A 22,394-nucleotide genomic window follows, 5' to 3' on the forward strand; every position below is an offset into this window, starting at 1 on the left:
ATGTTATCCAAAATCCTTTGTTTTCGAATTAATCATTATTCGGGAGCTTTAGTGCCATTGACAAAGTAGCATGCATAAATATGAATTCTTAATTTTTTTAGGTTGGGCCATGATTAGTATATTGAAAATGTGAAAAATTCTATATTTTTGGCTCATTTCCGAATTTCATTGGTTTGAAAATTTACGATCTTCCTTTGAATCTTCTTGTATTAATCCATCCTTACGCGAATTCAGATAAAACTTGCTTTCTCATCCTATCTCCTAGATTAGCTCTAAAGTATTTAATCAAGATTCGAGGATCAAATAACCATTTCTATGTTTTTCTTGCAATGTGACTCATAAGGAAACACAATCTACGGCGTTTCCTAAACACACGACAAGCATTTAGTCAAAATGTTTCCACATCAAGCAACGAGCACTTGGATTGCTAGAAACAATCCAATCTTCCACCATCAATGAACAAAAAGCTCGACAACGCTGCGCTAAAAATTACCGAAAGCACGTGAAAACCGATAAGTTATTATTTGATCAAACGTTTCATCGTTTTAAAGCACAATGCCAATCTAAAGAGCAAGTAGCTGATGGCATTTCGAACATATGATGATTATTTTAACCTAACTTGAAAATGGAGTGTTTGTGAATCCTCATTTTACGTTCAACATTTTGTCGTGTTAAGAGTTAATGAATGCCCTAAAGACACCAATTAAGCACGATAATACGAAGAATTAACCCCTTAAAAGCTATAATCTCTCCATGTTTAAACATTAATCAGTTAATTACCGACCAAAAAACAAAAAGAAAAACCTTTATTCATTTAGTAAACGAAGTTGTTGTAAACTTGTTTTTCATTTTTTGTGGAAATGTTCTGTGACCGGTGTCTAGTCACACGCCACGTCCTCAGCCGTCCGATGTCTCTCCACCATCCGGTAGCTCACCAAGAAAAAGCCCGGCCCTTCACCGGTTCACCCGACAGCCGCCACGTGTCCCTAACGGCGGTTAAAGGCGCCGTCCCGAAGGGGGTCAACTGCCGAGGGCAGAGCCGTAATTTAGACGCAAATTAAAAAAGTTCCCGATATTGTTTCACTTTTGTTTTCGATTTAGGAATTTTCTTTGATGTCGGGGTTGGTTCATGAAGTGGATTTAATAAATTTTTGGAGTCCATTCCTCCACACACGGAGAGAGAGAGTTTTCAGATAGAGGAGACTTTTTGGAGAGAGAGAGAGAGAGAGAGAGAGGAAGAGGAGCTGGTATGAGTTTGAAGTGATCTGAAGAGAGAGATCTGGAGAAGGAGGTGAGCAACTCGCGATCGCCTTCTGTCTGATCGTCTTTGTTCCCGAGTGGTGGTGATTTTTCTCGTTTTTCCCGTATTTTTCTGTTTTTTTTTTTTTTGGGTCCACCTTCCGTGTGGTTCGATCGATAACTAAATCTGGGCAAAGAGATCGTGGGTCGAATGTGTTTTTGTATGCAAACATCCTGCGTTCTGGATGTCTGTTTCCCTCAAAAGATTCGTCAGCTAGATCATTTCTTTTGCGTCTTAGAGCGCGTTTCCAGGTCTTTTGTACTAATTTCTCGTGTTTCTGAGCTGCTAATCTTGATTCCTCTCGCCTTGTGTTCGGAGAATCAGCTTCATTTTCACCCCCTTTCTTTAGCTATGCATGTTGAAATATCTTTCTTGCTCTGGTCAGGGACTGTAGTGGACTGGATTGTGTTTCATTTCTCTCGGTTCTGCTCGTTTTTGGGTTATCTCGTTTTTCTAGTCGTGACCTTAGAGAATGATCTCAGCATTCGGAGCTGATTGAATGTCATTTTTGTCTTCGGGAGATCATTAATATGCGGAAGTTTGCTCATTTCAGGAAATACTTTGTAGCTTTCGGTGCGTTCTCGCTGAAGCTTTGACCTTTGCGGTTTATTTGTATCTGAAGGCTTATAGGTGAACTGGCAGACGACTACATAGATATCTCCAGTATCCAGTGATTTGTGGCTCGGTTTTTTTTTTATCGGCAACTTATACTCCGAATCGGGGAAATTACCTTTTTGAGCCTTTGGGTTGCCCGGAAAAAGGACATTTTTGTGTATTTATAGCTCATGCCGGTTGCGTGCGTTACATCGCCACGGTATTTCTGTGTTAGATTAGATAAGAGAGTGGAAGAAGTGTAGTTCTCTTGAAGTTTCCATAATAGCTTTCTAAGCTCATGTGTTGCTCTCTTACGTTAGACAGTTGTGCTCCAGCTAAGGGCTTTTCGCCGTGTTATCGAGTATTTTGAGTCCATACACTTAATTTTTGCTGGATGATCTTTGCTTAAGCGATGTTTTGACTTGGTTGTCATGGTGGTTTTTTGTGTATTGGTTGCATGGAGGGATGCTTCCTTTGCTTTTCTTTCAAAGATTCTACATTTGAATTAACTTCACATATTTGGCCCAATAACAAACTTGACTTAATAACGTGGATTTTAATTTGAGCTTGATTCCTAAATGAGCTTAAGACCTGCAAAAAGATGTTTCTGCTAAAAGCCTGGTACTTTGAGGTTGCTTTAGTTCCATGTGAGGGTTCTTTTTGGGGAATCTACTTTTTCTTTGTTTGTTCTTTTCCTTCCCTCTGCCCCATCTTCATCTTTCCTTTTTATCTTTCCTTTGCTAGTACGTATCGGGAGTTAATTTTTTTGTCATGCAACTAATATTTTGTTGTGGTTATTCAGCTAAAGCAGCATCCCCTTTGCCTGCCCACCCAAGAGAAGGCTATGAACTATTACATCTACTGGTGAATCGGAGTAAATGTCGTTCCGCAGTATTGTTCGGGATGTAAGGGATGGGTTTGGAAGCTTATCAAGAAGGAGCTTCGATGTGAGGTTGCTTGGTCATCACAGAGGAAAATCACAGGGTTCAGTGCATGAGTTGCATGATCAACCTCTGGTTGTACAGAACAGCCGGTGGGCCAGTCTCCCACCTGAGCTTCTACATGACGTGATTAGGAGATTAGAAGCTAGTGAGAGCACCTGGCCTGCTCGTAAGCATGTTGTTTCATGCGCTGCCGTTTGCAGGTCTTGGAGAGAAATGTGCAAAGAAATTGTTAAGAGTCCTGAGGTCTCTGGGAAGATCACCTTCCCAGTCTCGCTGAAACAGGTCTGTCACTCGTGAATAATCAAAATTTCAGTTGAGGATCATGCAATGCACTGCACTTGTTTCCCATCATGCTAGAGTATTAATTATCAATTGAGAAGGTGTAGTTGCAACTAAAAGTGTTCAAATATTTGCTTCTTGCAGCCAGGGCCTCGTGATGGAGCAATTCAGTGCTTCATTAAAAGGGACAAATCAAATTTAACTTATCACCTCTTCCTTTGCCTTAGCCCAGGTGAACTTCAGGCTTGACCATACAACACTTCGTATGCATGGATATTTGGATGTAATGCGACTCCATTCTGTTGCATAATGTTCCTCAATGTTACAAGTGGCATGAAGCCTGCCGAATCTCCTATGAATCTAATAGGATTATAACATTATAACAAGTAATCAGTGTGGATCCCTTTATTTGTTTACTTTATTATGCAATTATTGCTCCCTCCATATGTGCTGGTGAAAACGTTGTGCTGAACTTTGTGATATTTGAATGGCTCACTGCTCTTCAGTTTTAGCGGCTTGGAATGAGGACATTGACTTACCAAATTGAATTTCATTAAGCTCAGTCTATTGTTAGTGCTTTGAGCATTTTTCGGGAGCTTTCAGATGTTATCATGGCAGCCAACCAGCACTTTCCATTTATTGTTTCCATTTATTGTCAAGTTCCTTGTCTGTGTGCTGTTGTTAGTAGAGCACCAGGAACTGCTGATTGATAAGAAGCTAGCCTGAAGCTGCGAACATCTGCTTTTCCAATGATTGCTTGTACAGCTGTGTTATTTCATTTCTAAGAAGTCACTTTACAGAACAATGTTATCCAAAAAATTCTGGTATGAATGCTTGAATTGCTAGAAGATTGTGGTAGTAGTACCAGGTGATGCATAACTTTACATTACTCTTTGATGGCCATAAGTTTTCTGATGTGAGGTTTGCTTTGTGCTCCCCAAATATAATGACAAATAAATTTGTTGGACTTGCCTAATCTAGATGAGGTTTCATAAGAATAGTTTAGATGTTGCAATTTCTTGTTATCCTTGTCTTCTTGCCTGATGCTACAAATTTGGAGTAATGATTGGTTTATCCTTCTTTCAATGTCCAGCTTTGCTTGTTGAGAATGGAAAATTCCTTCTTTCTGCTAAACGGACAAGGAGAACAACCTGCACAGAATATGTAATCTCTATGGATGCAGAGAATATATCGAGATCAAGTAGTACATATATTGGCAAATTAAGGTGAGAATCTCTTTTCTTGTTTCTATTCTTGGCTTCAGTTGGACATTTTTATTTGCTTGTTGGTACTGTGGTTAATTTCTGTCATTGGCCTTATTGAGTTGAAAAGGTGATGATTTGGTAGGAAAATAATCTCTGTTCATGGGTCAACTCATGGAGCTCGTCTTTCGCCTTTAAATTGTTCTCCTCTCAGCCAGACATAGTATGGGCCTATGCCTACCCAACTACTGTTACATTCATAGATATCGAATTGAATGCCTCCTCTTGCTCTGGCAAACGGATTTTCATTTTTCATATGGGTCTTGTTAATGAGTGCTCCTGAGGCACGTGTGATAATGAAGCATGTGAATAGTTTGCTTTAAGATATTACCTCTGGTCGCCAAACCATACCATAACATAGAGTGATTTTCCTTTCTGACTATATTTCACTCGTAAAAAGTAGTTTCATTCCGGAAATCTGTAGCTACTGCCACTTGAAATCTTCAAAATCTGAACCCCCCCCCCTTCCCCCCAAAAAAAAAAAAAAAGAATCTTCTACCTTTGTGGAATTGCATGATAGAAAGGAAACACTCGGAGCAAGATTTTAGATGCATGGTGAGCACGAGTTATACCAATTGTGTTATGTGAGAATAGATATTCATACATGTTTCTCTTGTTTCAGGTCAAACTTCTTAGGCACTAAGTTCATAATTTATGACACACAACCTCCGTACAATAACGCACAGTTATCTCCACCGGGGCGTAGCCGTAGATTTTACTCCAAGAAAGTTTCTCCAAAAGTTCCCACAGGTAGCTACAACATTGCTCAGGTCGCATATGAGCTTAACGTGCTGGGCACCAGGGGCCCGCGGAGGATGCACTGTGTCATGCACTCAATCCCTGCTGCGGCCCTCGAGCCGGGCGGTACTGTTCCTGGCCAGCCTGAGCTTCTTCCTCGCTCGCTTGAAGACTCATTCCGGAGCATCTCCTTCTCTAAATCAATAGATACTTCGACGGAGTTTAGCAGTTCGCGGTTTTCTGATATCATCGGGCCCCGGGACGAAGAGGACGACGGAAAGGACAGGCCCCTGGTTCTCAAAAACAAGGCTCCGAGATGGCATGAGCAGCTGCAGTGCTGGTGCCTCAACTTCCGCGGAAGGGTGACTGTAGCTTCAGTCAAGAATTTCCAACTGATAGCCGCGAATCAACCGTCTGCCACCGTGCCAACGCCATCGCAGCCCTCGCAGCCTGATCACGACAAGATCATTCTCCAGTTCGGTAAGGTCGGAAAGGACATGTTCACCATGGACTACCGGTATCCTTTATCTGCATTTCAGGCATTTGCCATTTGTCTGAGCAGCTTCGACACCAAATTGGCATGTGAATAGACGGCGAAGCGAAGGGTGAGGGAACGAAATCTCCCTCAAAAGCGATCTGTGTCAAGAATGATAAAGCCGAGATTAAGAGTTGCGGCCAGGGATTGTGTTCAGTCACTGTACAATCCATGATGGCGAACTCTTTTCTAAGTGCACAAGTTTGCATGCTAGGGCGGGGGTCTTTCTGTTTCTGTCTCATCCTTCTTCTTCATCTCTTTCTTTTCCTTCTAATCTTTGCAGTGTAGTTTCAATTTAAGTGGGTCGCGTTTCACCTGTTGCTTACTGGGTTATTGTTGTACCTGTAACTGTTCCTTTAACAGAAGGAAGAAAGTGAAGATTGAACTTGGTCTTTTCCGTTTATGGTAAGACTCAACTTCCCAAAAAACTTGTGAAGATTCACAGGAGTTTCTTTAGACGAAATCTTATCAGAAAATTTTCGGACATATTTGCGGCGGCCCTTCGTTTTTGCCTTAGAAAAGACGGAAGTCCGATCGGGCCGGGTAATCTAGGCTCTACTCCCCTTAGCACTTTGGTAGGGGTGGCGATGAAGGGCTCGCTCGAAGTGAGCGGAAGCCGTCTTACAAACCAAACATTCCACTGCCTGTATATATTTCGTATGATAACAGTCGAGGAGATCACAGGTGCCGATTGCCTGTTTTTCAGGCTTTTATGCACAAGAGATTTGGTTCACTTGCAATACATATGCGGCCTCATTTGAATAATGGTAAGCATGTCACAGGAACTCCAATATCAGGTGATCCGGATCCTCCGGATTGGAGATCCGGATCCTCCGGTCTGATTCTACTTGAAACTGAAACTATGGTTACTCCCAATTTCATGGCCATGGGGCTTAGTGAAAGGCTTGGGCCCAAATTTTTACCCGACCCGATCGACATATATGGAACCCTAATTGCGGCAACATAAAGATAAAACCCAATTCCCTCTCGCTCTTGCGCTCCCCATTGCTTGCCAACCAAACCGATGAGACGATTCATTCGATTATCGCTTCCAAGTTTCCAACCTCCCTCGTCCTCGATCTCAATTCTTAATCCTTCATATATCTTTTCTAATTCATGAGAACTTCTAGTAAGAAATGCCCGATGATGTAGAAATTTACAAGTGTTGAGCGGTTCCGGTGGCTTCATCTCTGGGCTTTCATTCGTCACCGGAACATTGCATGCACGCACACACATTCATACACTTTGCACTCACGTTCACTCGCCTGGTGATGTTTGGCGGCTTTTGAATGATCGCCATCAATGGTTTGAACCGCGAATGATGCTCGAAGCTATGAGATCTGAGGGCTTTTTTCTGGGCTTTGTCGTTTCATTTGTTGTCGCAAGTTATTTGTTTGATTCGAGCATTCCTTTTATGTTGTCTCATACAATCGCCGAAGCCTCGAATGGGAGAGTGTAAAAGTGTGAGGTTGTGATTGATTTGATCTTTCTGGGAAAGTTGAAATTTTTATGTGGTAAACAAAAGGTCGGGGATGGTATTTCGGTTTTGCTACAGCTTTGCCCGCGTTTATTTATCGTCTTTCCATCATGTTGTTTCAGGTAGCTACTTGCATTTTACTTATCTTATTTGATTTTCATGTCAAAGTACGTTTTTGAATTGGTTCTCTGGGATTGTGTTCGAAGTCTGGAGCTTTATCAGTTACATTCACTTCGAACTAATTGACTTCCCAAGTTTGCATAAGAAGTTAGAGATTTATCGGCTATTTTTATGAGAAGAGAGTTTTAGAAGGTGACTAATTTAGTCGGCTCACGCCCGGGCTTCCCTCTGTTTGTGCATTCTCATGCTCGCTCTCTTTCTTCTGCCCTATGATGGAAACTCAGAAATATTGAGTGGTTGCATGGTTACGTTCATTACTAGCCCACCCATTGTCGCGACGGATGACCTCTTTCTATGTGTGTGCTTGTGCTTGTGCATGTGTGTGTCTGTGTGTGTTTGATTGGTTGTGTGAGTGAGGGCATCTTATCAGTGGCATATTGGGTGGGCTTTCGATGAGTGCCACGTGCTTTACACCATGGATGATTGTTTAAAAGCTATGAGATCTGAGGGCTTTTCTTCACAATTTCATCAACAAATTAGGACATCGACCACCATAACTTGCTCTCTCTGCTGGCGGAATGGTGATTTTTGCATGATGAATTTGCTATTTGGTTCGTGTGGTGCGACAATCCTGCACTAAAAGTTATGTAATCATCTCAAATCCACTTTTTCAACATAATATTTCTCCGCTCTTGTGGTTAAAATTTTTGCTTAGATCTGCAGTTTTGACCTGATTATCATCAAAGATAATGCCTACAATATATTGAATTAATTGTGTATGATATATAATTTTTATTCCTAGTCTCTCTTGAAAAAATCGTCTGCCCCATGATTAGAGGATATTCTGTGGCAGTTTTCTAATTTTCATTATGAGCCTCCACATCATGTGGTGGTGATGGTGGTGGTGGTGGTGGTGGTGGTGGTGCTGCTGCTGCTTCTGCTGTGGCTGATCTTTATTTTTTCATAAGATGTGGACAGGCTTGCAGTGAAAGTTATATGCTAACTGCCAGTACTATGAAATATGAGGGCTGATTGGAATTCTGGTTTTATGTCTAAACTGTTACTCTGCTGATACATGTTCTCAGATCGCATACTGAAAGTTCGGTGATGTGGAACTTGAGTTTTTTTCCAAAATTTGACAAGTTTTAATGAGAAAACGTACTTCTTTTTCGTCCGAGATGACTTTGCAAAAGAATTTTCACTTTCTTTGCTTAGTGTGTACTTCTTACGAAACACAAGGAAGGCTTCAAACAAGAGAATATGATTCATTGTAGGGATTTGCATGCTTTGGATGCATGAACGTCCTATGAAGTGTTGACAATTTCACGAGTAATGTGACTTTGTAGACCGTTGCCTGCCTTGTTTGGTCACGACATTTCATTGGGACACCTAGCTTGCTTGTGTTTTTTGCTGTTGCATGTTAGCAGTTCTTCCCTGATGCCAGTGTCCTTTCAGGTTCTTGGTGGCGGTGCCATTGCTATTTTTCAAGGTCATGAATTTTAAATAACTGCAGAAATGACAGCCATTTATAGATAGGAGAAGGTCTGGCAAGGCGATTGAGGTTGCTTGGAAGGTTCCTAATCCTAAGTCTTGGTTTTGACTTTGAGACCTCGGCCGGGGTGGACTGATATGAGATCGAGAAGGAAATTGGATTTTTTGGTTTATGAGAAAGTAGGGAACCGCCTGAACTTTGGTTTCTCTGGGACTGATTAAGTTTGTTGAGAAATGATAGGGTAAGAGCTAATTTTTTAAGGATTTGTATCTGCTGTTGGTTCCTATGGAACTTGTAGTGCTTTGCATAATGTAGCTGCTGCTATTCCTTGTACTGTGTTAAACTCTTGTTAGAGCTTGTAACGTCTCATATCACTGAATTCCCAACATTAGGGAGGAAAAACGATATGTTGATGTTGCAGCTTTGTGTATCCTTGATATCATTTGGGGCATTGGGTACTGGCTGGCGATCGACTGATCTCCTATCATGCGTGCTGACAATGCTGGTATGGTTTCAAGATAGGACTAAGAGAACTCAGAGGTATGGGTTTGTTTGAGGTGATAAAACCACGTCTCTTTGATGCTTTTTACAACCGGAAGATCTCTAGCTTGCTCCTGGAGACAGAACAGGTCCCAAAACCTTAATTGTATTGCAAGGGACGTGTGGAGAGAACCGAACTCGAACTGTGTTGTATTCACACGTTGCTTGGGAAATCTGCCAAGAGAGAAATTTGAAAGCTGGATAGTGATCCGTCGTTGGAAGATTCGATGCTGTCTTAGGACCTTAGCTATCTTGACCATGAAGGCCACACCCCTTTCAAACCACGTGATTCGTAAGGTTAAATCTGCCTCCATGGTTCTTAACTATCTTGACAAGGACTAGAGGAAGAGGAAGAAGCCATTCTCCCATTTATTACGAGTTGACACCTTCTCTAAGAAAGCAAAGGGAGTCAGACGGCTGAATTTACGGTGCAACTTTTTGGATTTCCGCCCTCCCCTTGACATTACAAAGTAAGAAAATTTGACTTGATTAATAATAAGTCAAATGTTCTACGCTCATCAAGTCATCTTGTCTTTAAAATGTACTTAGCTCGATGTATCAAGAATAACCTTATTGTCTTAAAGTCTTTGGATAGTGCCATCTTTATGTAATTTGCGCATGTCGTGTGATCGAGAGAGAACAAAGGATTCGCACGTGCTGTGCAGCGGCCTCGCTATTTTCCTCGATTGTAAGAGACAAGATTGATGAGTTATTGTAAGAGACGGGATTGATGAGTTCCGTTGGTTGAATTGCAGCGAGAACGGAAGTCAATCTATTTACCCCTCTCGTTTTTCTCTCAAGCGGACCGACAAAACTGGGGAAGTGGGGGGGTTTTTTCTCTGTTTTGATTCTGGGACGCCGGTTGAGAACGAACCGGAAAAACCCAAAGAATGGCCGGCCCAAACATGTTGACTTTGATCGGGTCAAAGCAACGCAGGATTCAGAGAAGAGAAATCGCGCCTCCTCCTCCTCCTCCTTCTAGAAAGTCCGAAACCAATTAAAGCAAATGAGCAACGCCGCCGTCGCCGTCGATCCATCCGAGTTCCGCCGCGACTCGGAGACTCCGAGTCAGTGAAAACTTCCTCCTCCCACGACGTTGCGCGCCATCGATGACCCGCGGGTGACCTCATGTTTCGAATTTTCGTAGGAGTTCGTCTGACGTGGCGAGCACCAATGCCCTCCCCTGCTCCGAACTCCACGTCACCGCCTGGGTGATCATTTGTCTGAATTTCCTTCATTTATCAGCCTACTAAATTAACATCAGCATCATCATCATCATCATCATCTCTCTCTCTCCGTAAAAGTTGAATCTTTCCTCCGTCAAATCCTCTCCTTCGATTGGGTCTCTCTCTCTCTCTCTCTCTCTGAGCTCTACTTTTCGCCCTAATTTTGGATGAACCCGTTCTGATTGCGCCGGCTCCATTCGTTGCGGCATCGCTGTTTCTTCTTCCGGGAGTCACATTCGATTCAATTTGATGCAGTTTTCAAGTGCTTCCATGTGAGAGAGAATGCACGCGCCGGATTACCAGGGCTCCCATATCGGCCGCTCCATCCTCAGCCTGCGCCGCGACCAGGCCGCCTCCGCCTCCGCCTCCACCGCCGCCGCCGCCGCCCACTCCATGGAGCCCCACCACCGTGACGCCTCCACCCAGGAGCTCGAGCTCGAGGTCTTCCAGAGGCAAGTCGCCGATCGCTTCCTCGAGCTCTCCTCCGCCTCCGCAGACGACCTGCTCTCCCTCGCCTGGGTTCAGAAGCTCCTCGACGCCTTCCTCTGCTGCCAGGAGGATTTTGGGGTCATCCTCTTCAACAACAGGGTTAATGTCGCGAGATCGCCGGCCGCGGAGCGCTTGCTGGCCGAGTTTTACGAGAGGAGCGTGAAGGCGCTTGACGTCTGCAATGCCATAAGGGACGGGATTGAGCAGATCAGGCAGTGGCAGAAGCTCCTGGAGATCGTGATTTGCGCCTTGGGGAATCGGAGGAGCTTGGGGGAGGGCCAGTTTCGCCGTGCAAAGAAAGCCCTGATCGATCTAGCCATTGCGATGCTCGACGAGAAGGACTCCAGCACGACGATAGGGCATAGGAATCGGTCCTTTGGCCGGAACAATGCTTCCAGGGATCACCGGTCAATCGGCCATTTCCGATCCCTCTCTTGGAGTGTCTCCCGGTCCTGGTCTGCAGCGAAGCAGATTCAGGCGATTGGAAACAACTTGAATGCTCCCAGAGGGAATGAAATTGCGGCCACGAACGGGCTCGCGGTTCCCATTTTCACGATGGGTGTGGTTCTGTTGTTTGTAATGTGGGCTCTCGTGGCTGCAATTCCATGCCAGGACCGCGGTTTGCAGGTTCATTTCTCGGTCCCGAGGCAGTTCCTTTGGGCTGCGCCAATAATTTCACTGCACGATAGGATCATCGAAGAGTCGAAGAAGCGGGAGAGAAAGAATGCTTGTGGCTTGATGCGGGAGATTTATCAAATTGAGAAGTACTCGAGGGTGATGAGTGAAATGGTGGATTCTGTTAATTTCCCGTTGATGGAAGAGAAAGAAGGTGAGGTGAGACAAAGAGTGCAGGAATTGGGGCAGGTGTCTGAGGTGGTGAATGAGGGGTTGGATCCTTTGGAACGCCAAGTGAGAGAGGTGTTTCACCGGATTGTGAGGAGCCGAACTGAGGGAGGTTCCTGCAGCTCTACTTAAAGTTCTTCACAAATGGATGCTTGTAATTTGCTGCTGGGAAGGGTTTGCCTTAATAGATCCATCAAGTTTAAGGAAGAGGAAGAAATGGAGGGAACAGAGTATGATCAGGGTAATGTACAAAATGGGACAGAACAAAAAGGTATAAGGAGGCTATTTGTACTTGTCAATGGATATATTTGTGTCGTAGAACGATTTAGGTTTCGAAAATGGAGCCCTTAGGTTCCCATTTTCCGCTCTTGAGCTTCTGTTGGATTATTGAATCAAATTTCCTTGGTGCATTGCATTCCAACGCTGTCTGGTTCTCCATTCCAGTTTCGTAATGTGCTGGGGTACGTATTACATGCTATTTGGCTGTTGGATGTTCAATCCATTTATGGGTGGTTGCAGCGCAATGGCCGGTAATGTTGAGTGTAACAGATTGGTCTTAACTTTTCATGATGACTTGAAACCAAAGCATATTTGAAGATGCTTCCATCTGTGTGATTTCGAGATTCTAATTTCGCAGATGGTCTATGTTGATGGAGTTTTATATGTTTATATCCGGGCTGTGAGTGCTCATTTATCATTTGGAGGTAACTGACCCTGTTGCTTCTCGAATCTGTATCCCTTCGATAGCACTTAACCCTGTGAGCCATTTCCAAGTATTGACTGTTAGTATAGTTACAGCTTGCTGCTGTAAATTGGCATGGCATCATCTGCAACTCCAGCATCAGTATAGTTTGCATATTCTCTGTTTTTCGGGCACTCGATGAGGTTGTTCTCCAATTTTTTCCATTTTCCCTACTATGAATTTTTTGACGCACACATAGCACAGCGTAAATGCTGTTCTTCTTTGTTTCAAGCATTCTAGCGGATATTTTGTTTTCTGCAATAAGATGGGAAAGTTTCAGTTTTCTGTGCTAGTGAATTCGACAAACTCTGCTGCTTTTCTTGCTTTCTAGTTGGAATCTGACTCTTTGATTGTTAAATGTTTGGATCAAATAGAGTCGACGGTCATGAATGTAGAGAGCAGTGGAAAATTCTTTGTATATCATTTCTGACGGTGAAAGGAATTGACCCATCAGGAATATGGGATTCTAGGAGATAGGGTTCTTCCTTCTAGTCAGCCCAGTTGAAATCCAATAAAGACATCTTTAGGAGAATCAATGGAATCAATGAAGCAAAATCAAGAGTGAGGTTAACGTGGGAGGACATAGCGCTAGTTCACAAGCCTGTCAAAGACAATTGCTTGTGGAAAAATGAGGCACCCTTCGGTGGAAATGTCTCCATAGGCATTTGTAGTGCACTTGTAGTAGTAGGTAATTGATTAAGGCTCTCTGGTGCCGTGATGGTTTGCTCGACAATCTGAAACTGTCTGCTAAAAAATTATAATGTCAAACCCTCATTTGGATGGAAAATTTGTCGTGCAAAACAACATGGCACCATAGAAGAAGCGCAGGATTAGTATAGTTTCTAGATCGGTGAATTAACAGAGAATCATGGGTAAATCTGAGAACTCGACTATACTAGGATTGGATTGATGTTCATATTCATAGGCTGTCTTCCTGTTACCCAGACAGAGGTTGATCATTTGTGTGGTGATCTACAGAGAAGAAGGCTAGTTATGTCAAAGCTTTTACTGGCAATATTCAAATTCCTTTCTGCAACTTGAGATTGCTGGCTAACAAGTAAAGGTGTTTACTTTCCACATTTTATGTATGAAGAGCCATGTATATGAGCATGCAAGTTTCATCAGATGCAGATTATTTGCCTCAGGTGATCTTTTTAGAAGCTTCAGTGTTTAGAGATGTCAGTCTTCGAAAGTGATCTCAAGGTCGGGGCCTCCCCATTGTGATTCAGTCACAGGCTATGTTACCTGAGATCAGAGGAACATAGTCAACGTTGTAAGATTGTTGACACTGATGCTAATGTTTCTAGTGCTCTTGATATGACCGGTTGTCTATCTGGGAGGACCAGTAGTAGTGCCTGAAGTTTGATCTTTTTGCAGTTGGGTCCTCGATCTGAATTTTGATGAAGTTTATACTACTTGAACTTAACTTCTTTTGCGCAATTATGGCCCTCGACCTGCATTTGCATCGAACCTCTGTCACGATTTTCATACCTTATGGATCACAGATGCCAATTTTCCAGCTGTTTTTCCAACGCCAAAGTTGTTGCCCCTAGCGTCGGTTCACATAAAACCTACTTTCCCAGCATCAGATAACTCGATCTCCTGTCTCTTCTAATTTCCATTCTACGTGATGTATTTTCGTGGTAACACGACTCGCTGCGTGTTCTATGTCAGGGGGCCAACCGAGTCGTCCCAATATCAGATAACTCGATCTCTTCTGTCTCCTCTATTTTCCATTCTACACAATGTATTTTCGTGGTAACGGGGACTCGCCGCGTGTTCTATGTTGAGGGCCGACCGAGTCATCCCAGTATCGGACAACTCGATCTCTTCTGTCTCCATTTTCCCTTCTACGCAATGTATTTTTGTGGTAACACTACTCGCCGCGTGTTCTATGTTGGGGGGCCCAACCCGAGTGGTCGCCGTCGCAATAAGGTGCATTCAGCAAACACCTATCGAACCAATGTCATTGTCAGTGTTGGTTAACAGGCAAGTTCTAGGAGGACGAATCACTATCTTATCCTGTACAATGAGTACCAGGGGTTAATGGCGTGGGTGATGGTGTTGGGTGGGATGTGAACATCTTGGAGATGCCCATTTGCAAGTTCTTGGGGGTCCTCTTTCTTTCTTCACCGTTGAAAAGCTATATGATTTTTATCAAAGCCATTAATGTGTGTTCAGGTGGCCCCCTTTGTTTGTGACTGTGGATGAATCCCTTCGCCTTGGTACGATTCTTCGGCTTCGGCTTCGGCTTCAGCTTCGGTTTCGTCGACATTGTGTGTTGGCGCAGTGGGACCATCCGAAAAAGATGTTCCAGTGCCTGACCTACATGTTAATGGTCCAGGCTCGAAATCACGTCTCTCCTCAATAGGAAGTTCAGACCCGAGTGATTCCCTCTTCAATTCATCAATGCTCCGACATTTTTGAATTTCGGTTTTCCCGCTTGTATGAAGGCTTTAGGCATGGACTTGCCCTTTTTTCTCTGGGCGACGGTTGAAAGGTCGTGTTGGCATTTAATTAATGGCACTAACTGTCTAGACAGCTCATCTTCCATCGACACACATAGTAACAACCACTGTCATCACATTGATTTTCTAGCACTCGGATGTTTTCTCAGACTATATGGATTTTTTCAGTGAAATTTTGACATACTTCAATTGTCTATAAAAGCAAAGGCCAAGAGAAACGGCAGGCGGGAAATTCAATTCCCGTCGCTGCACATTAACTAACCTGCACTCTGGTTGATGAATCTGGCGATTACAAGGAAACTTTGAGAATAATTTTGAGCACCGAATGGATCAAGGAGTGATCATTCAGAGGCTTTAAGTATGACTGAGCTTGAGAAAGATTTCAAGAAAGTGATTGAGATCCATTATCTGCAAGCGTTTCTTGAAGGTTTATCAACGATCTGTATGCGGTCGAATCGTCATGATCTGTTGATGGTTGCTAACTAGTCCAATGGCCTCAAACTGAGCTATGTAACTCTCTTTATTGCAAATATTGCTGGTGGATGAGAATGGGAATAGATATTCCTGTCGCGGCTCTGAACTCCTTAATCTCTAATCACTCAGCAGTTTTAATATTTGGCCAAACAAAAGAACGAGTGGTTTTATTGCAATGAACCTCCATGTTAACCTTTGTCAATGAATCGGTTCTGTATTACTTTCTCCTAGTAATGGTCGACCGGCTTTCGTCCAATTCTATACAGATTTAACAAGTATCGGCAACCATCCCGGGTTCTTTGATTCCTAGAGCAACCATTGATATTGCTCGCAAGAAATTAGATTTAGCAGGCAGAGCCTGCAGATTAAGGTGGTGGTCTGGTGTTCTCCTTCTACAATACATGTAAGAAATTAGAGTGAGCTTTTACAAATTTAATGAAGAGGAACTTGCTCATGAATTGCAAACTGAAACTGAGATACTTACAGAGGAAAAATACAAATATTTGAACTCCTTTCTTACTATTTAAGACAAGAGTTGTGACAGAAGAATTGGATCGAAGAGAGAAGCATGAACTATCTAGCAGTCAATTCTTTAAAGTACTCGACCAAGTATTGTGGACATGGACAAATTTTTGCATTTCATCTTGCTACCTTATTGCAGTACCTGGTAAGGTAGTAGTCACATGAAACAGTTTTATGCATGTGCCAACTCTGGTCAGTGACATGAATTAACTTCCTGCATTAGTTTCAATAATCAAATAAGCCGATGAAAGATTTATGGAGGCTTATAACTATTCATCTCATGAAAGATCTCTAGAGGCTTATAATTAGTCATCTCTTCGCCCTAATCCAGTGAATAACAAGCACTATAAGAGAGACTAGCAATGCAGACCCAGCAACAACAGGAGCACATATCTTCTTGCCTTTCTTTGGCTTGCTCTCCACTGAGGCAGTGTTTTCACTGACATCGCTATGTTTGTCATCCTCGGGATCTTCGCTCTGAACCTCATTCTCTACGTCACTTGTTTCCTCTTGCCTAGGACTTTCACCTTCTGCGAGTTCAGAATCAAGATATGCATTTTGCGTTGTCTCCACCTTCCCCGGTTGTTGGTTATCTTCAGATTTTGTTAGCTGAGCCCCCATTGTAGTTTCCTCCTTTTGCAGTGGCCTTGGAACTGGACCTTCCATTTGTTGACTTGCTGATGATGTATGCAGTAACTCAGATTCTCGAGCAGCTTCTTCCGCTTCTTCTTTCCTTTGTTGCTCAACTCCATCACGTGGATGCTTAATCTGACGCTCTTCAATAACTCCAGACTTTTGCTTTTCATTGTCAAATGCCATCTGCTGATTAGAAATGGCGAGCCTCAATTGAGGTGCCACTTTTCCGGTTTCCTTAAGTTTCTCGGGAAATGCCTTTCCAAGGTTGTCTTTTTTAGCTATTCTATCATCCGACATCTCTTCCCTTCCCTTTATCTGAGCTTCTTCAGTGTCTTCTTCAATTGGCTCTTTGTGTTTGGCTTTTGGAGCATCAGTAGCAGCAACTTGAGCTTCTAATTGACCCCCATTAACCCCTCCTTCCTTATCCTCTTCTAATTCTTTCATTTTCTTAGTTGCATTGTCCTTATGTTCCTCCTCAATTTCTTTGCGGTCCGTCTTTGTCGTACAACCTATATCATCCTCTAGTTCCTCAACTTCCTCAATTACATGCCCGGAAACTCCCTGAACCATTTTGGGCATGAAAACTGTGAGAATCGCTCCGTCTTCATCGAACTTTGCCTTGATTTTATCCAAGACCACGCCTCCCGGAATTTTAAAAACCTTTTGAAACCCTCTCAATTCCACCTCCTTTTTGTACAAGATCCACCCGAGCATTACCTTCTCCTGCACAGCCTTATTTCCACTAATTGTTATGCGAGTTCCATCTTCATTTATTTTTATGTCAATGCGCTCTTTTCTGTATCCTGCAAAAAATCTACTTTAAATCTTCCATCTAATAATTCATGAGAAATGAGATGAGTGGACAAAAAAATAAGATCAAATGCCAAATAAAAGATGATTAAAAGAACATGCCCAATAAAAGAACCTTTGAGATGGGCAGTGAGGATGAACATGTTATCGGTTTCTCTAGACAAGAAAACGATTCCGCCTCCACCCTTTGCAATGCAAAGATCAGCCGTGGAGCTGATATCATCTCGAGTTTGCGTGATCTTGAGTCCTAATTCTAGCTCCATAACTTTGTTTCTGAGGAAGGTTAGATCGGCCCCAAAGAATAGACAGCAGGGCAAGGGGCACTTTAAAAGAAGGAAGCATCGCAAGCGTTGGTGTTGCAACAGAGGAAAGGACCTATTCGTTGCTTCTTGATAAAACTTTCTGGGATTCAGGCAAAGAACCTTTGAGTTGGATTTTTTGTGGCATTCACACTCAATTTCTTTGTACAAAAGCAGATGGCTTTCTGTCTAGCGACAGAGACAAGATGGGGCCGTATCAGGAAAGCTGGACTTCCATAATAGAAAGCAAAATTGGGGGTCGTCCTCACAGACTACATTCAAATCTTTACAGACCTTTCATATAATCGAATTTGAATCTAACGGATTATATCTTCACAACTGTCTCTCCAGACCAAATAGAACTCATGAAAATCTAGTACTTATCTAAACTCTAATGCCCGCTACTTTGAAATTTTCTAGCAGACTGCATGTAGCTACCGTCTCTCTCTCTCTCTCATATATATAATGCTACCTTTGTCTTGGAGAAAATCCTTTCTCTTTGATGGGCAAAGCCACTGCCAATGCCACTGCCACAGCAGCCAATTCGAAAATAATTATATGGATGCTTCATTTCCACCCTTCCCACGGCAGAGAAGGTTGAATCTCCCATCTGGCACTTTTAAGCACGACGTTTTACCACTGCAATGATTGAACTCTCCTTAAAACCCGAGCTGTTTTCGGCTTCTCCACAATGGGAACCACTTTCTCCATGAGCTGCAAGGATAGACGATGTTAAATAGAAAACCTACTCATTGCAAATAGGCGAACCAATTTAGAAGAAAACAAAATTGGCATAGTGAATCAGTACGATGTGTTTAGTGGCCAAAACAAAAGGGAATCAATACAAATATATTTGGTGAAAATATGTCGGACTCAGAATAGATATGATCCTCAGGTCAGGTAAACTACAGTAAGGCCAAATATAAGTAACTGTCCTGCGCCTACATCATTTTTCTGTTTCAATATGAGGGCAAAAAGAAAGCTCTTTTTGTTATAATCAGTTCGAAAGACTCAGAAAGCTGCCGAGACTATAAAGAGCCTAGCATGACTCTTGTTCATAGCAATATTCCAGACAAGTGCATCAGCCATTCAAATGAGAACCGTTCGCACTGGAACTCCAAAGCAGAACAACCCCAACGTTCATAAATGGAAAAAAAAAAATTCCAGAGAAATGTTAGGCATAGCAGCTATTGCTCACTTCGTTCTGGATTTTTTCGCAAACAAGTGTCCCTGAGAACTACTGGCATTTCCAATCTCTCGTATAATGTGCAACCAGTGCATTGGACATGAAAATGCTTCTTTAGCAAGTATGGTCAAGACAATTTCTTTATCTCATATTATCATGTTTTTATTTCAGGTCAAGTGACTGGATTACTTAACAGTGAAGAGCCCTCCCATTTGTCAAAAACCCCTCCCAAAAGGGTGAAGGCAAATATCATCCCGCATCCTCCATAACTACAACTGAGGACTTGTTGGCTAAGCTAGCTGACAGCTTCGGCTGTAATTAGCAAAACAAACCTTTCACCAAAAACTGATCCACATTGCCCTCTCCATGTAAATTCTACACAACACTGTCATGTAAGGGGACAACAACTTTCAACATGAAAAAGATCATCTCAACAACGTTAAAGAGAAAAGAATGTGCTATCCCTTTCAAGAACTTCAGCCAAGTAAAGATGCCAAAATATTAAGTTGGTAACCAAATCTACTTCACCTCTTACACTTCTCCAAATTAGTTTAATATCTAGCATGGGTTAACATGAGAGCAATAGAGCGAAGGATTCCAATATTAATTCCGAAGGCAAACTTCAAGCAATGACAAGAAAAATAGATAAAAATCGCACCTGCCTGAACCTTTCTTTAGTCCTCTCAGCCTGCAGATAAAGAAACAATTGCGTTATAAATGCAAGACAGCATTAACAATTAAGAGAGGCAAATTTTTTTCTCAAGGGGAGAAAGGGCGTTGACATAAGAAGACTGAAAGATGCGATGCATGCAATATGTATCAATGTAACCACGTACATTATTGTATGCATGGAAATATGAACATAAACATGCATTTGTCTTGACAAGTCACCTCCCTTTTCCACAACATTTTAGTTTATTTCAGTTCTGTCTTTTGAAATCCATGACAACCCATTTATATAGATGCTTCCTTTATCCAAGAAGGAAGACCGAGAACCTTTTTGAGATTTGCCAGAATTACGAAGAAAAAAAAAACACTTGAGGAAGTGATCCTAGCAACAAAATCCTTAAGAGACTAATGTTCTGTATAACTACGATTAACTGAAATAGGGGAAGAACTATTACATCAAAGAACATTCTAGAAACTTTAGCATACTCTGTGTTTTGAGATATTCGATCATTCAGGATCAATGCACATCATCATCCTCAAAAGAAAATAGAAGGGATCGTAGATAAGTGTACCTTCTCTTTCAATAGCTGCTCATTCTCTTCTTCGAGTCGCACAGCCAAGGACTCCAGTTCCACTTGGTATGCCTGTAAAAGAGAAATTCATACCAAAGAAGAAAGAACAAATAAGAAACGAAACCCCAACCACAATGCACAAGCCAAAGCTCAAAGCCAAAACCAAAACCAAAACCAAAACCAAAACCAAAACCATCACCTGCTTCCTCTCCCTAGACCTCGCCGCGGACTCTCTGTTCTTGATCATCCTCCTCTGCCTCTGCTGCGCCGCCTTATCCAGCGGCTCCAGCACACACGCCCCTCTCTTCCCTCTTCTTACCCCGATCAAATCCACTCCATTCCCAAACCCTACGATAGACCCTTCCACTGTCTCTATCGTGCTCGGGGCCATCGCATCGACCGCGAACGCCCCGCTGCCCATGCTGCCCATCCTCTCGGCGGGGTTCACCTTCACCTTCACCTCCACGTCCTCCTCCTCCTCCTCCTCCTCCACGCCCACGGAAGCGCCCGCCTTGACCAGGAAATCCTCCAGAGTCATCATCTCGTCGGGCATTTCCTCCTTGCACTCCCTCCTCTGGCCAGCGACGATCTCTCGCCACACGTCGTCGACGGTCCTGGCGGCAAGGGGCGCGGGGGGTTCAGCGGGGGCGACGGAGGCATCGAGGAGGGTCGACTCGGAGGACGGGGCGGAGGCGTTGCGGGCGGTCATGGCAGAGCTGCCGTTAGCGATGCTGTTGGCGCGGTCGATCCTGGTCAACAAATCGGAGGTGGAGACGGGGTTCGCGAGAGAGGAGGAGGAGGAGGAGAGAGAGAGTCGACGAGACGGATCCGATTCTCTCGACTTGGAAGACGCCATCGCCGCCGCCTCCTTCTACGACGCCATTTTCTCGATCGCGGGAGCGAAGTCTCGGGAGCTTCCCTCTCTTTCTCTCTTCTCGAGGGTTTTAGGGTTCCGGGGAGGATTTCTGGGGATCGTAGTGTGTTTTGTGTGTTGGGATCGGAGAGAAAAGCTGGAGGGCGTGTGGTTGTGATTGTGGTGCAAGAACTGAAAAGGGCGAAGACCGGGGGTAGTTTCCGGCTGTCACCTGCCGCGCTGCGCCCCACAGTGCGGCCGTACTGTCAGTGCGGCGGCCACCCTCCGGCGACTGGCCCATCTAAGGATCCGACGGCTAAAAAATTGCAAAATCAATTTGAATAAACATATCATCTGACGTGAAAATTTTAAACAAGCGATTGAAATTGAGCCGCCTTCTAGAAAATAAAAATAGCTCAAGGTAATTATTATCTCAAATAAGAATTTGAAACAGTCAAGAACTGAAATTCATCACTTGCTGTTCAAATGTTCGACATCTATTTTTATGGCCGATTTAGCAATTGCAATTTTTGTTCGAAATTTGCAGCCGAGTAAAAAATAACGCATTCCTTAAAAGCACAAATCCCGATCTAATTGATTGAGCACATGATTGTTTAGATAATTCAGGAAAAAAATTGATTTTAAAGGAATTTCAGCCGATAATCGAATATGATTTTCTTAAGAAAAATTTTCACCTACGGAAAAACCGAACGCTAACACAAGTTGATTAAGAATTCCATGCTCTAAGAAAAACATTTATCTTATGAAGTTGTCGACATTCTAGAAAAAAAATAAAAATGAATGATTCGCGTTGCATCTACAAAGAAAACATCACGTCACGAACGTGCATGAAGCACCTCGAGGCTCGAGCACATTTGATTGGGCTTTGACCGCCTTGAATCCGACAAATCATGGATTGACTAGTGGTTTCAATCTGCCAACTCAGCAACCGCTGCATAGGCCCACGTCATTACATCACAGTCGGATTTTTTTATAATTGTATTCTAAAATTTGTTAAATAAATGCAATCTAGTCTTTTTGTTAATTCCATTCAACTTGACTAATGAAAAATGCTGAGATTATTTCCTTAAAATATTTTCTCTCTTTTACATAGTGATAACAAAGCTAAATTATGAACATAAGGCCAAAACGACGTCGTTTTGATCTAAATATGATAAACACTATGTAACTTTATTGTATTGGGAAAAAATATTATAGGGACCTCCCCTTTTCGGGAGATTATTTCAGAGAAGTCGTTTTGGCCTAAATATGATTTTTACTACAAATATTATCTAAAATAAATTCAAAAAATAAGTTAAATGTA

The 22,394-nt window shown here is 42.9% G+C and overlaps 4 protein-coding genes across 11 annotated transcripts; 2 read left to right on the forward strand and 2 right to left on the reverse strand.

Moving 5' to 3' along the window:
* The first annotated feature begins 1,157 nt into the window (after positions 1–1,157).
* LOC115739908 (tubby-like F-box protein 8) lies at positions 1,158–6,055 on the forward strand. Of its 5 annotated transcripts, none has more exons than XM_048275356.1 (6): positions 1,167–1,340; positions 1,854–1,930; positions 2,697–3,120; positions 3,262–3,349; positions 4,211–4,343; positions 5,002–6,055. In XM_048275356.1, the coding sequence occupies exons 3-6, from the start codon at positions 2,773–2,775 to the stop codon at positions 5,705–5,707; spliced, it is 1,275 nt and encodes a 424-aa protein (XP_048131313.1). In that variant the 5' UTR covers positions 1,167–1,340; positions 1,854–1,930; positions 2,697–2,772; the 3' UTR covers positions 5,708–6,055. The 5 variants fall into 5 exon arrangements, with proteins under 5 accessions (XP_030529084.1, XP_048131313.1, XP_048131312.1 ...); XM_048275357.1 differs by having other exon boundaries at positions 1,247–1,291; XM_030673224.2 differs by lacking the exon at positions 1,854–1,930 and having other exon boundaries at positions 1,158–1,291.
* A 4,550-nt stretch (positions 6,056–10,605) lies between these two features.
* LOC115741538 (protein ROH1-like) lies at positions 10,606–12,593 on the forward strand. Its single transcript, XM_030675542.2, has one exon. The coding sequence runs from the start codon at positions 10,790–10,792 to the stop codon at positions 11,969–11,971; it is 1,182 nt and encodes a 393-aa protein (XP_030531402.1). The 5' UTR covers positions 10,606–10,789; the 3' UTR covers positions 11,972–12,593.
* Positions 12,594–16,160: 3,567 nt separating this feature from the next.
* Positions 16,161–17,848, reverse strand: LOC115741624. 2 transcript variants are annotated; one of them, XM_030675795.2, is made up of 4 exons: positions 17,607–17,848; positions 17,003–17,484; positions 16,797–16,819; positions 16,161–16,709 (listed from the first exon to the last, which is right to left on the reverse strand). In XM_030675795.2, exons 1-4 carry the CDS (start codon positions 17,752–17,754, stop codon positions 16,355–16,357), a joined length of 1,008 nt encoding a protein of 335 aa, XP_030531655.1. In that variant the 5' UTR covers positions 17,755–17,848; the 3' UTR covers positions 16,161–16,354. The 2 variants fall into 2 exon arrangements, with proteins under 2 accessions (XP_030531655.1, XP_030531508.1); XM_030675648.2 differs by having other exon boundaries at positions 16,161–16,850; positions 17,010–17,484.
* A 159-nt stretch (positions 17,849–18,007) lies between these two features.
* LOC115741910 (G-box-binding factor 4) lies at positions 18,008–21,288 on the reverse strand. 3 transcript variants are annotated; one of them, XM_048273670.1, is made up of 5 exons: positions 21,142–21,288; positions 20,417–21,100; positions 20,218–20,289; positions 19,635–19,664; positions 18,008–18,504 (listed from the first exon to the last, which is right to left on the reverse strand). In XM_048273670.1, the coding sequence occupies exons 2-5, from the start codon at positions 21,071–21,073 to the stop codon at positions 18,424–18,426; spliced, it is 840 nt and encodes a 279-aa protein (XP_048129627.1). In that variant the 5' UTR covers positions 21,074–21,100; positions 21,142–21,288; the 3' UTR covers positions 18,008–18,423. The 3 variants fall into 3 exon arrangements, with proteins under 3 accessions (XP_048129627.1, XP_030531833.1, XP_048129625.1); XM_030675973.2 differs by having other exon boundaries at positions 20,417–21,106; positions 21,148–21,286; XM_048273668.1 differs by having other exon boundaries at positions 20,417–21,287.
* Positions 21,289–22,394: the final 1,106 nt, after the last annotated feature.

Source organism: Rhodamnia argentea, chromosome 2, assembly GCF_020921035.1.
Source record: "Rhodamnia argentea isolate NSW1041297 chromosome 2, ASM2092103v1, whole genome shotgun sequence".
Classification (NCBI taxonomy): Eukaryota; Viridiplantae; Streptophyta; class Magnoliopsida; order Myrtales; family Myrtaceae; genus Rhodamnia; species Rhodamnia argentea.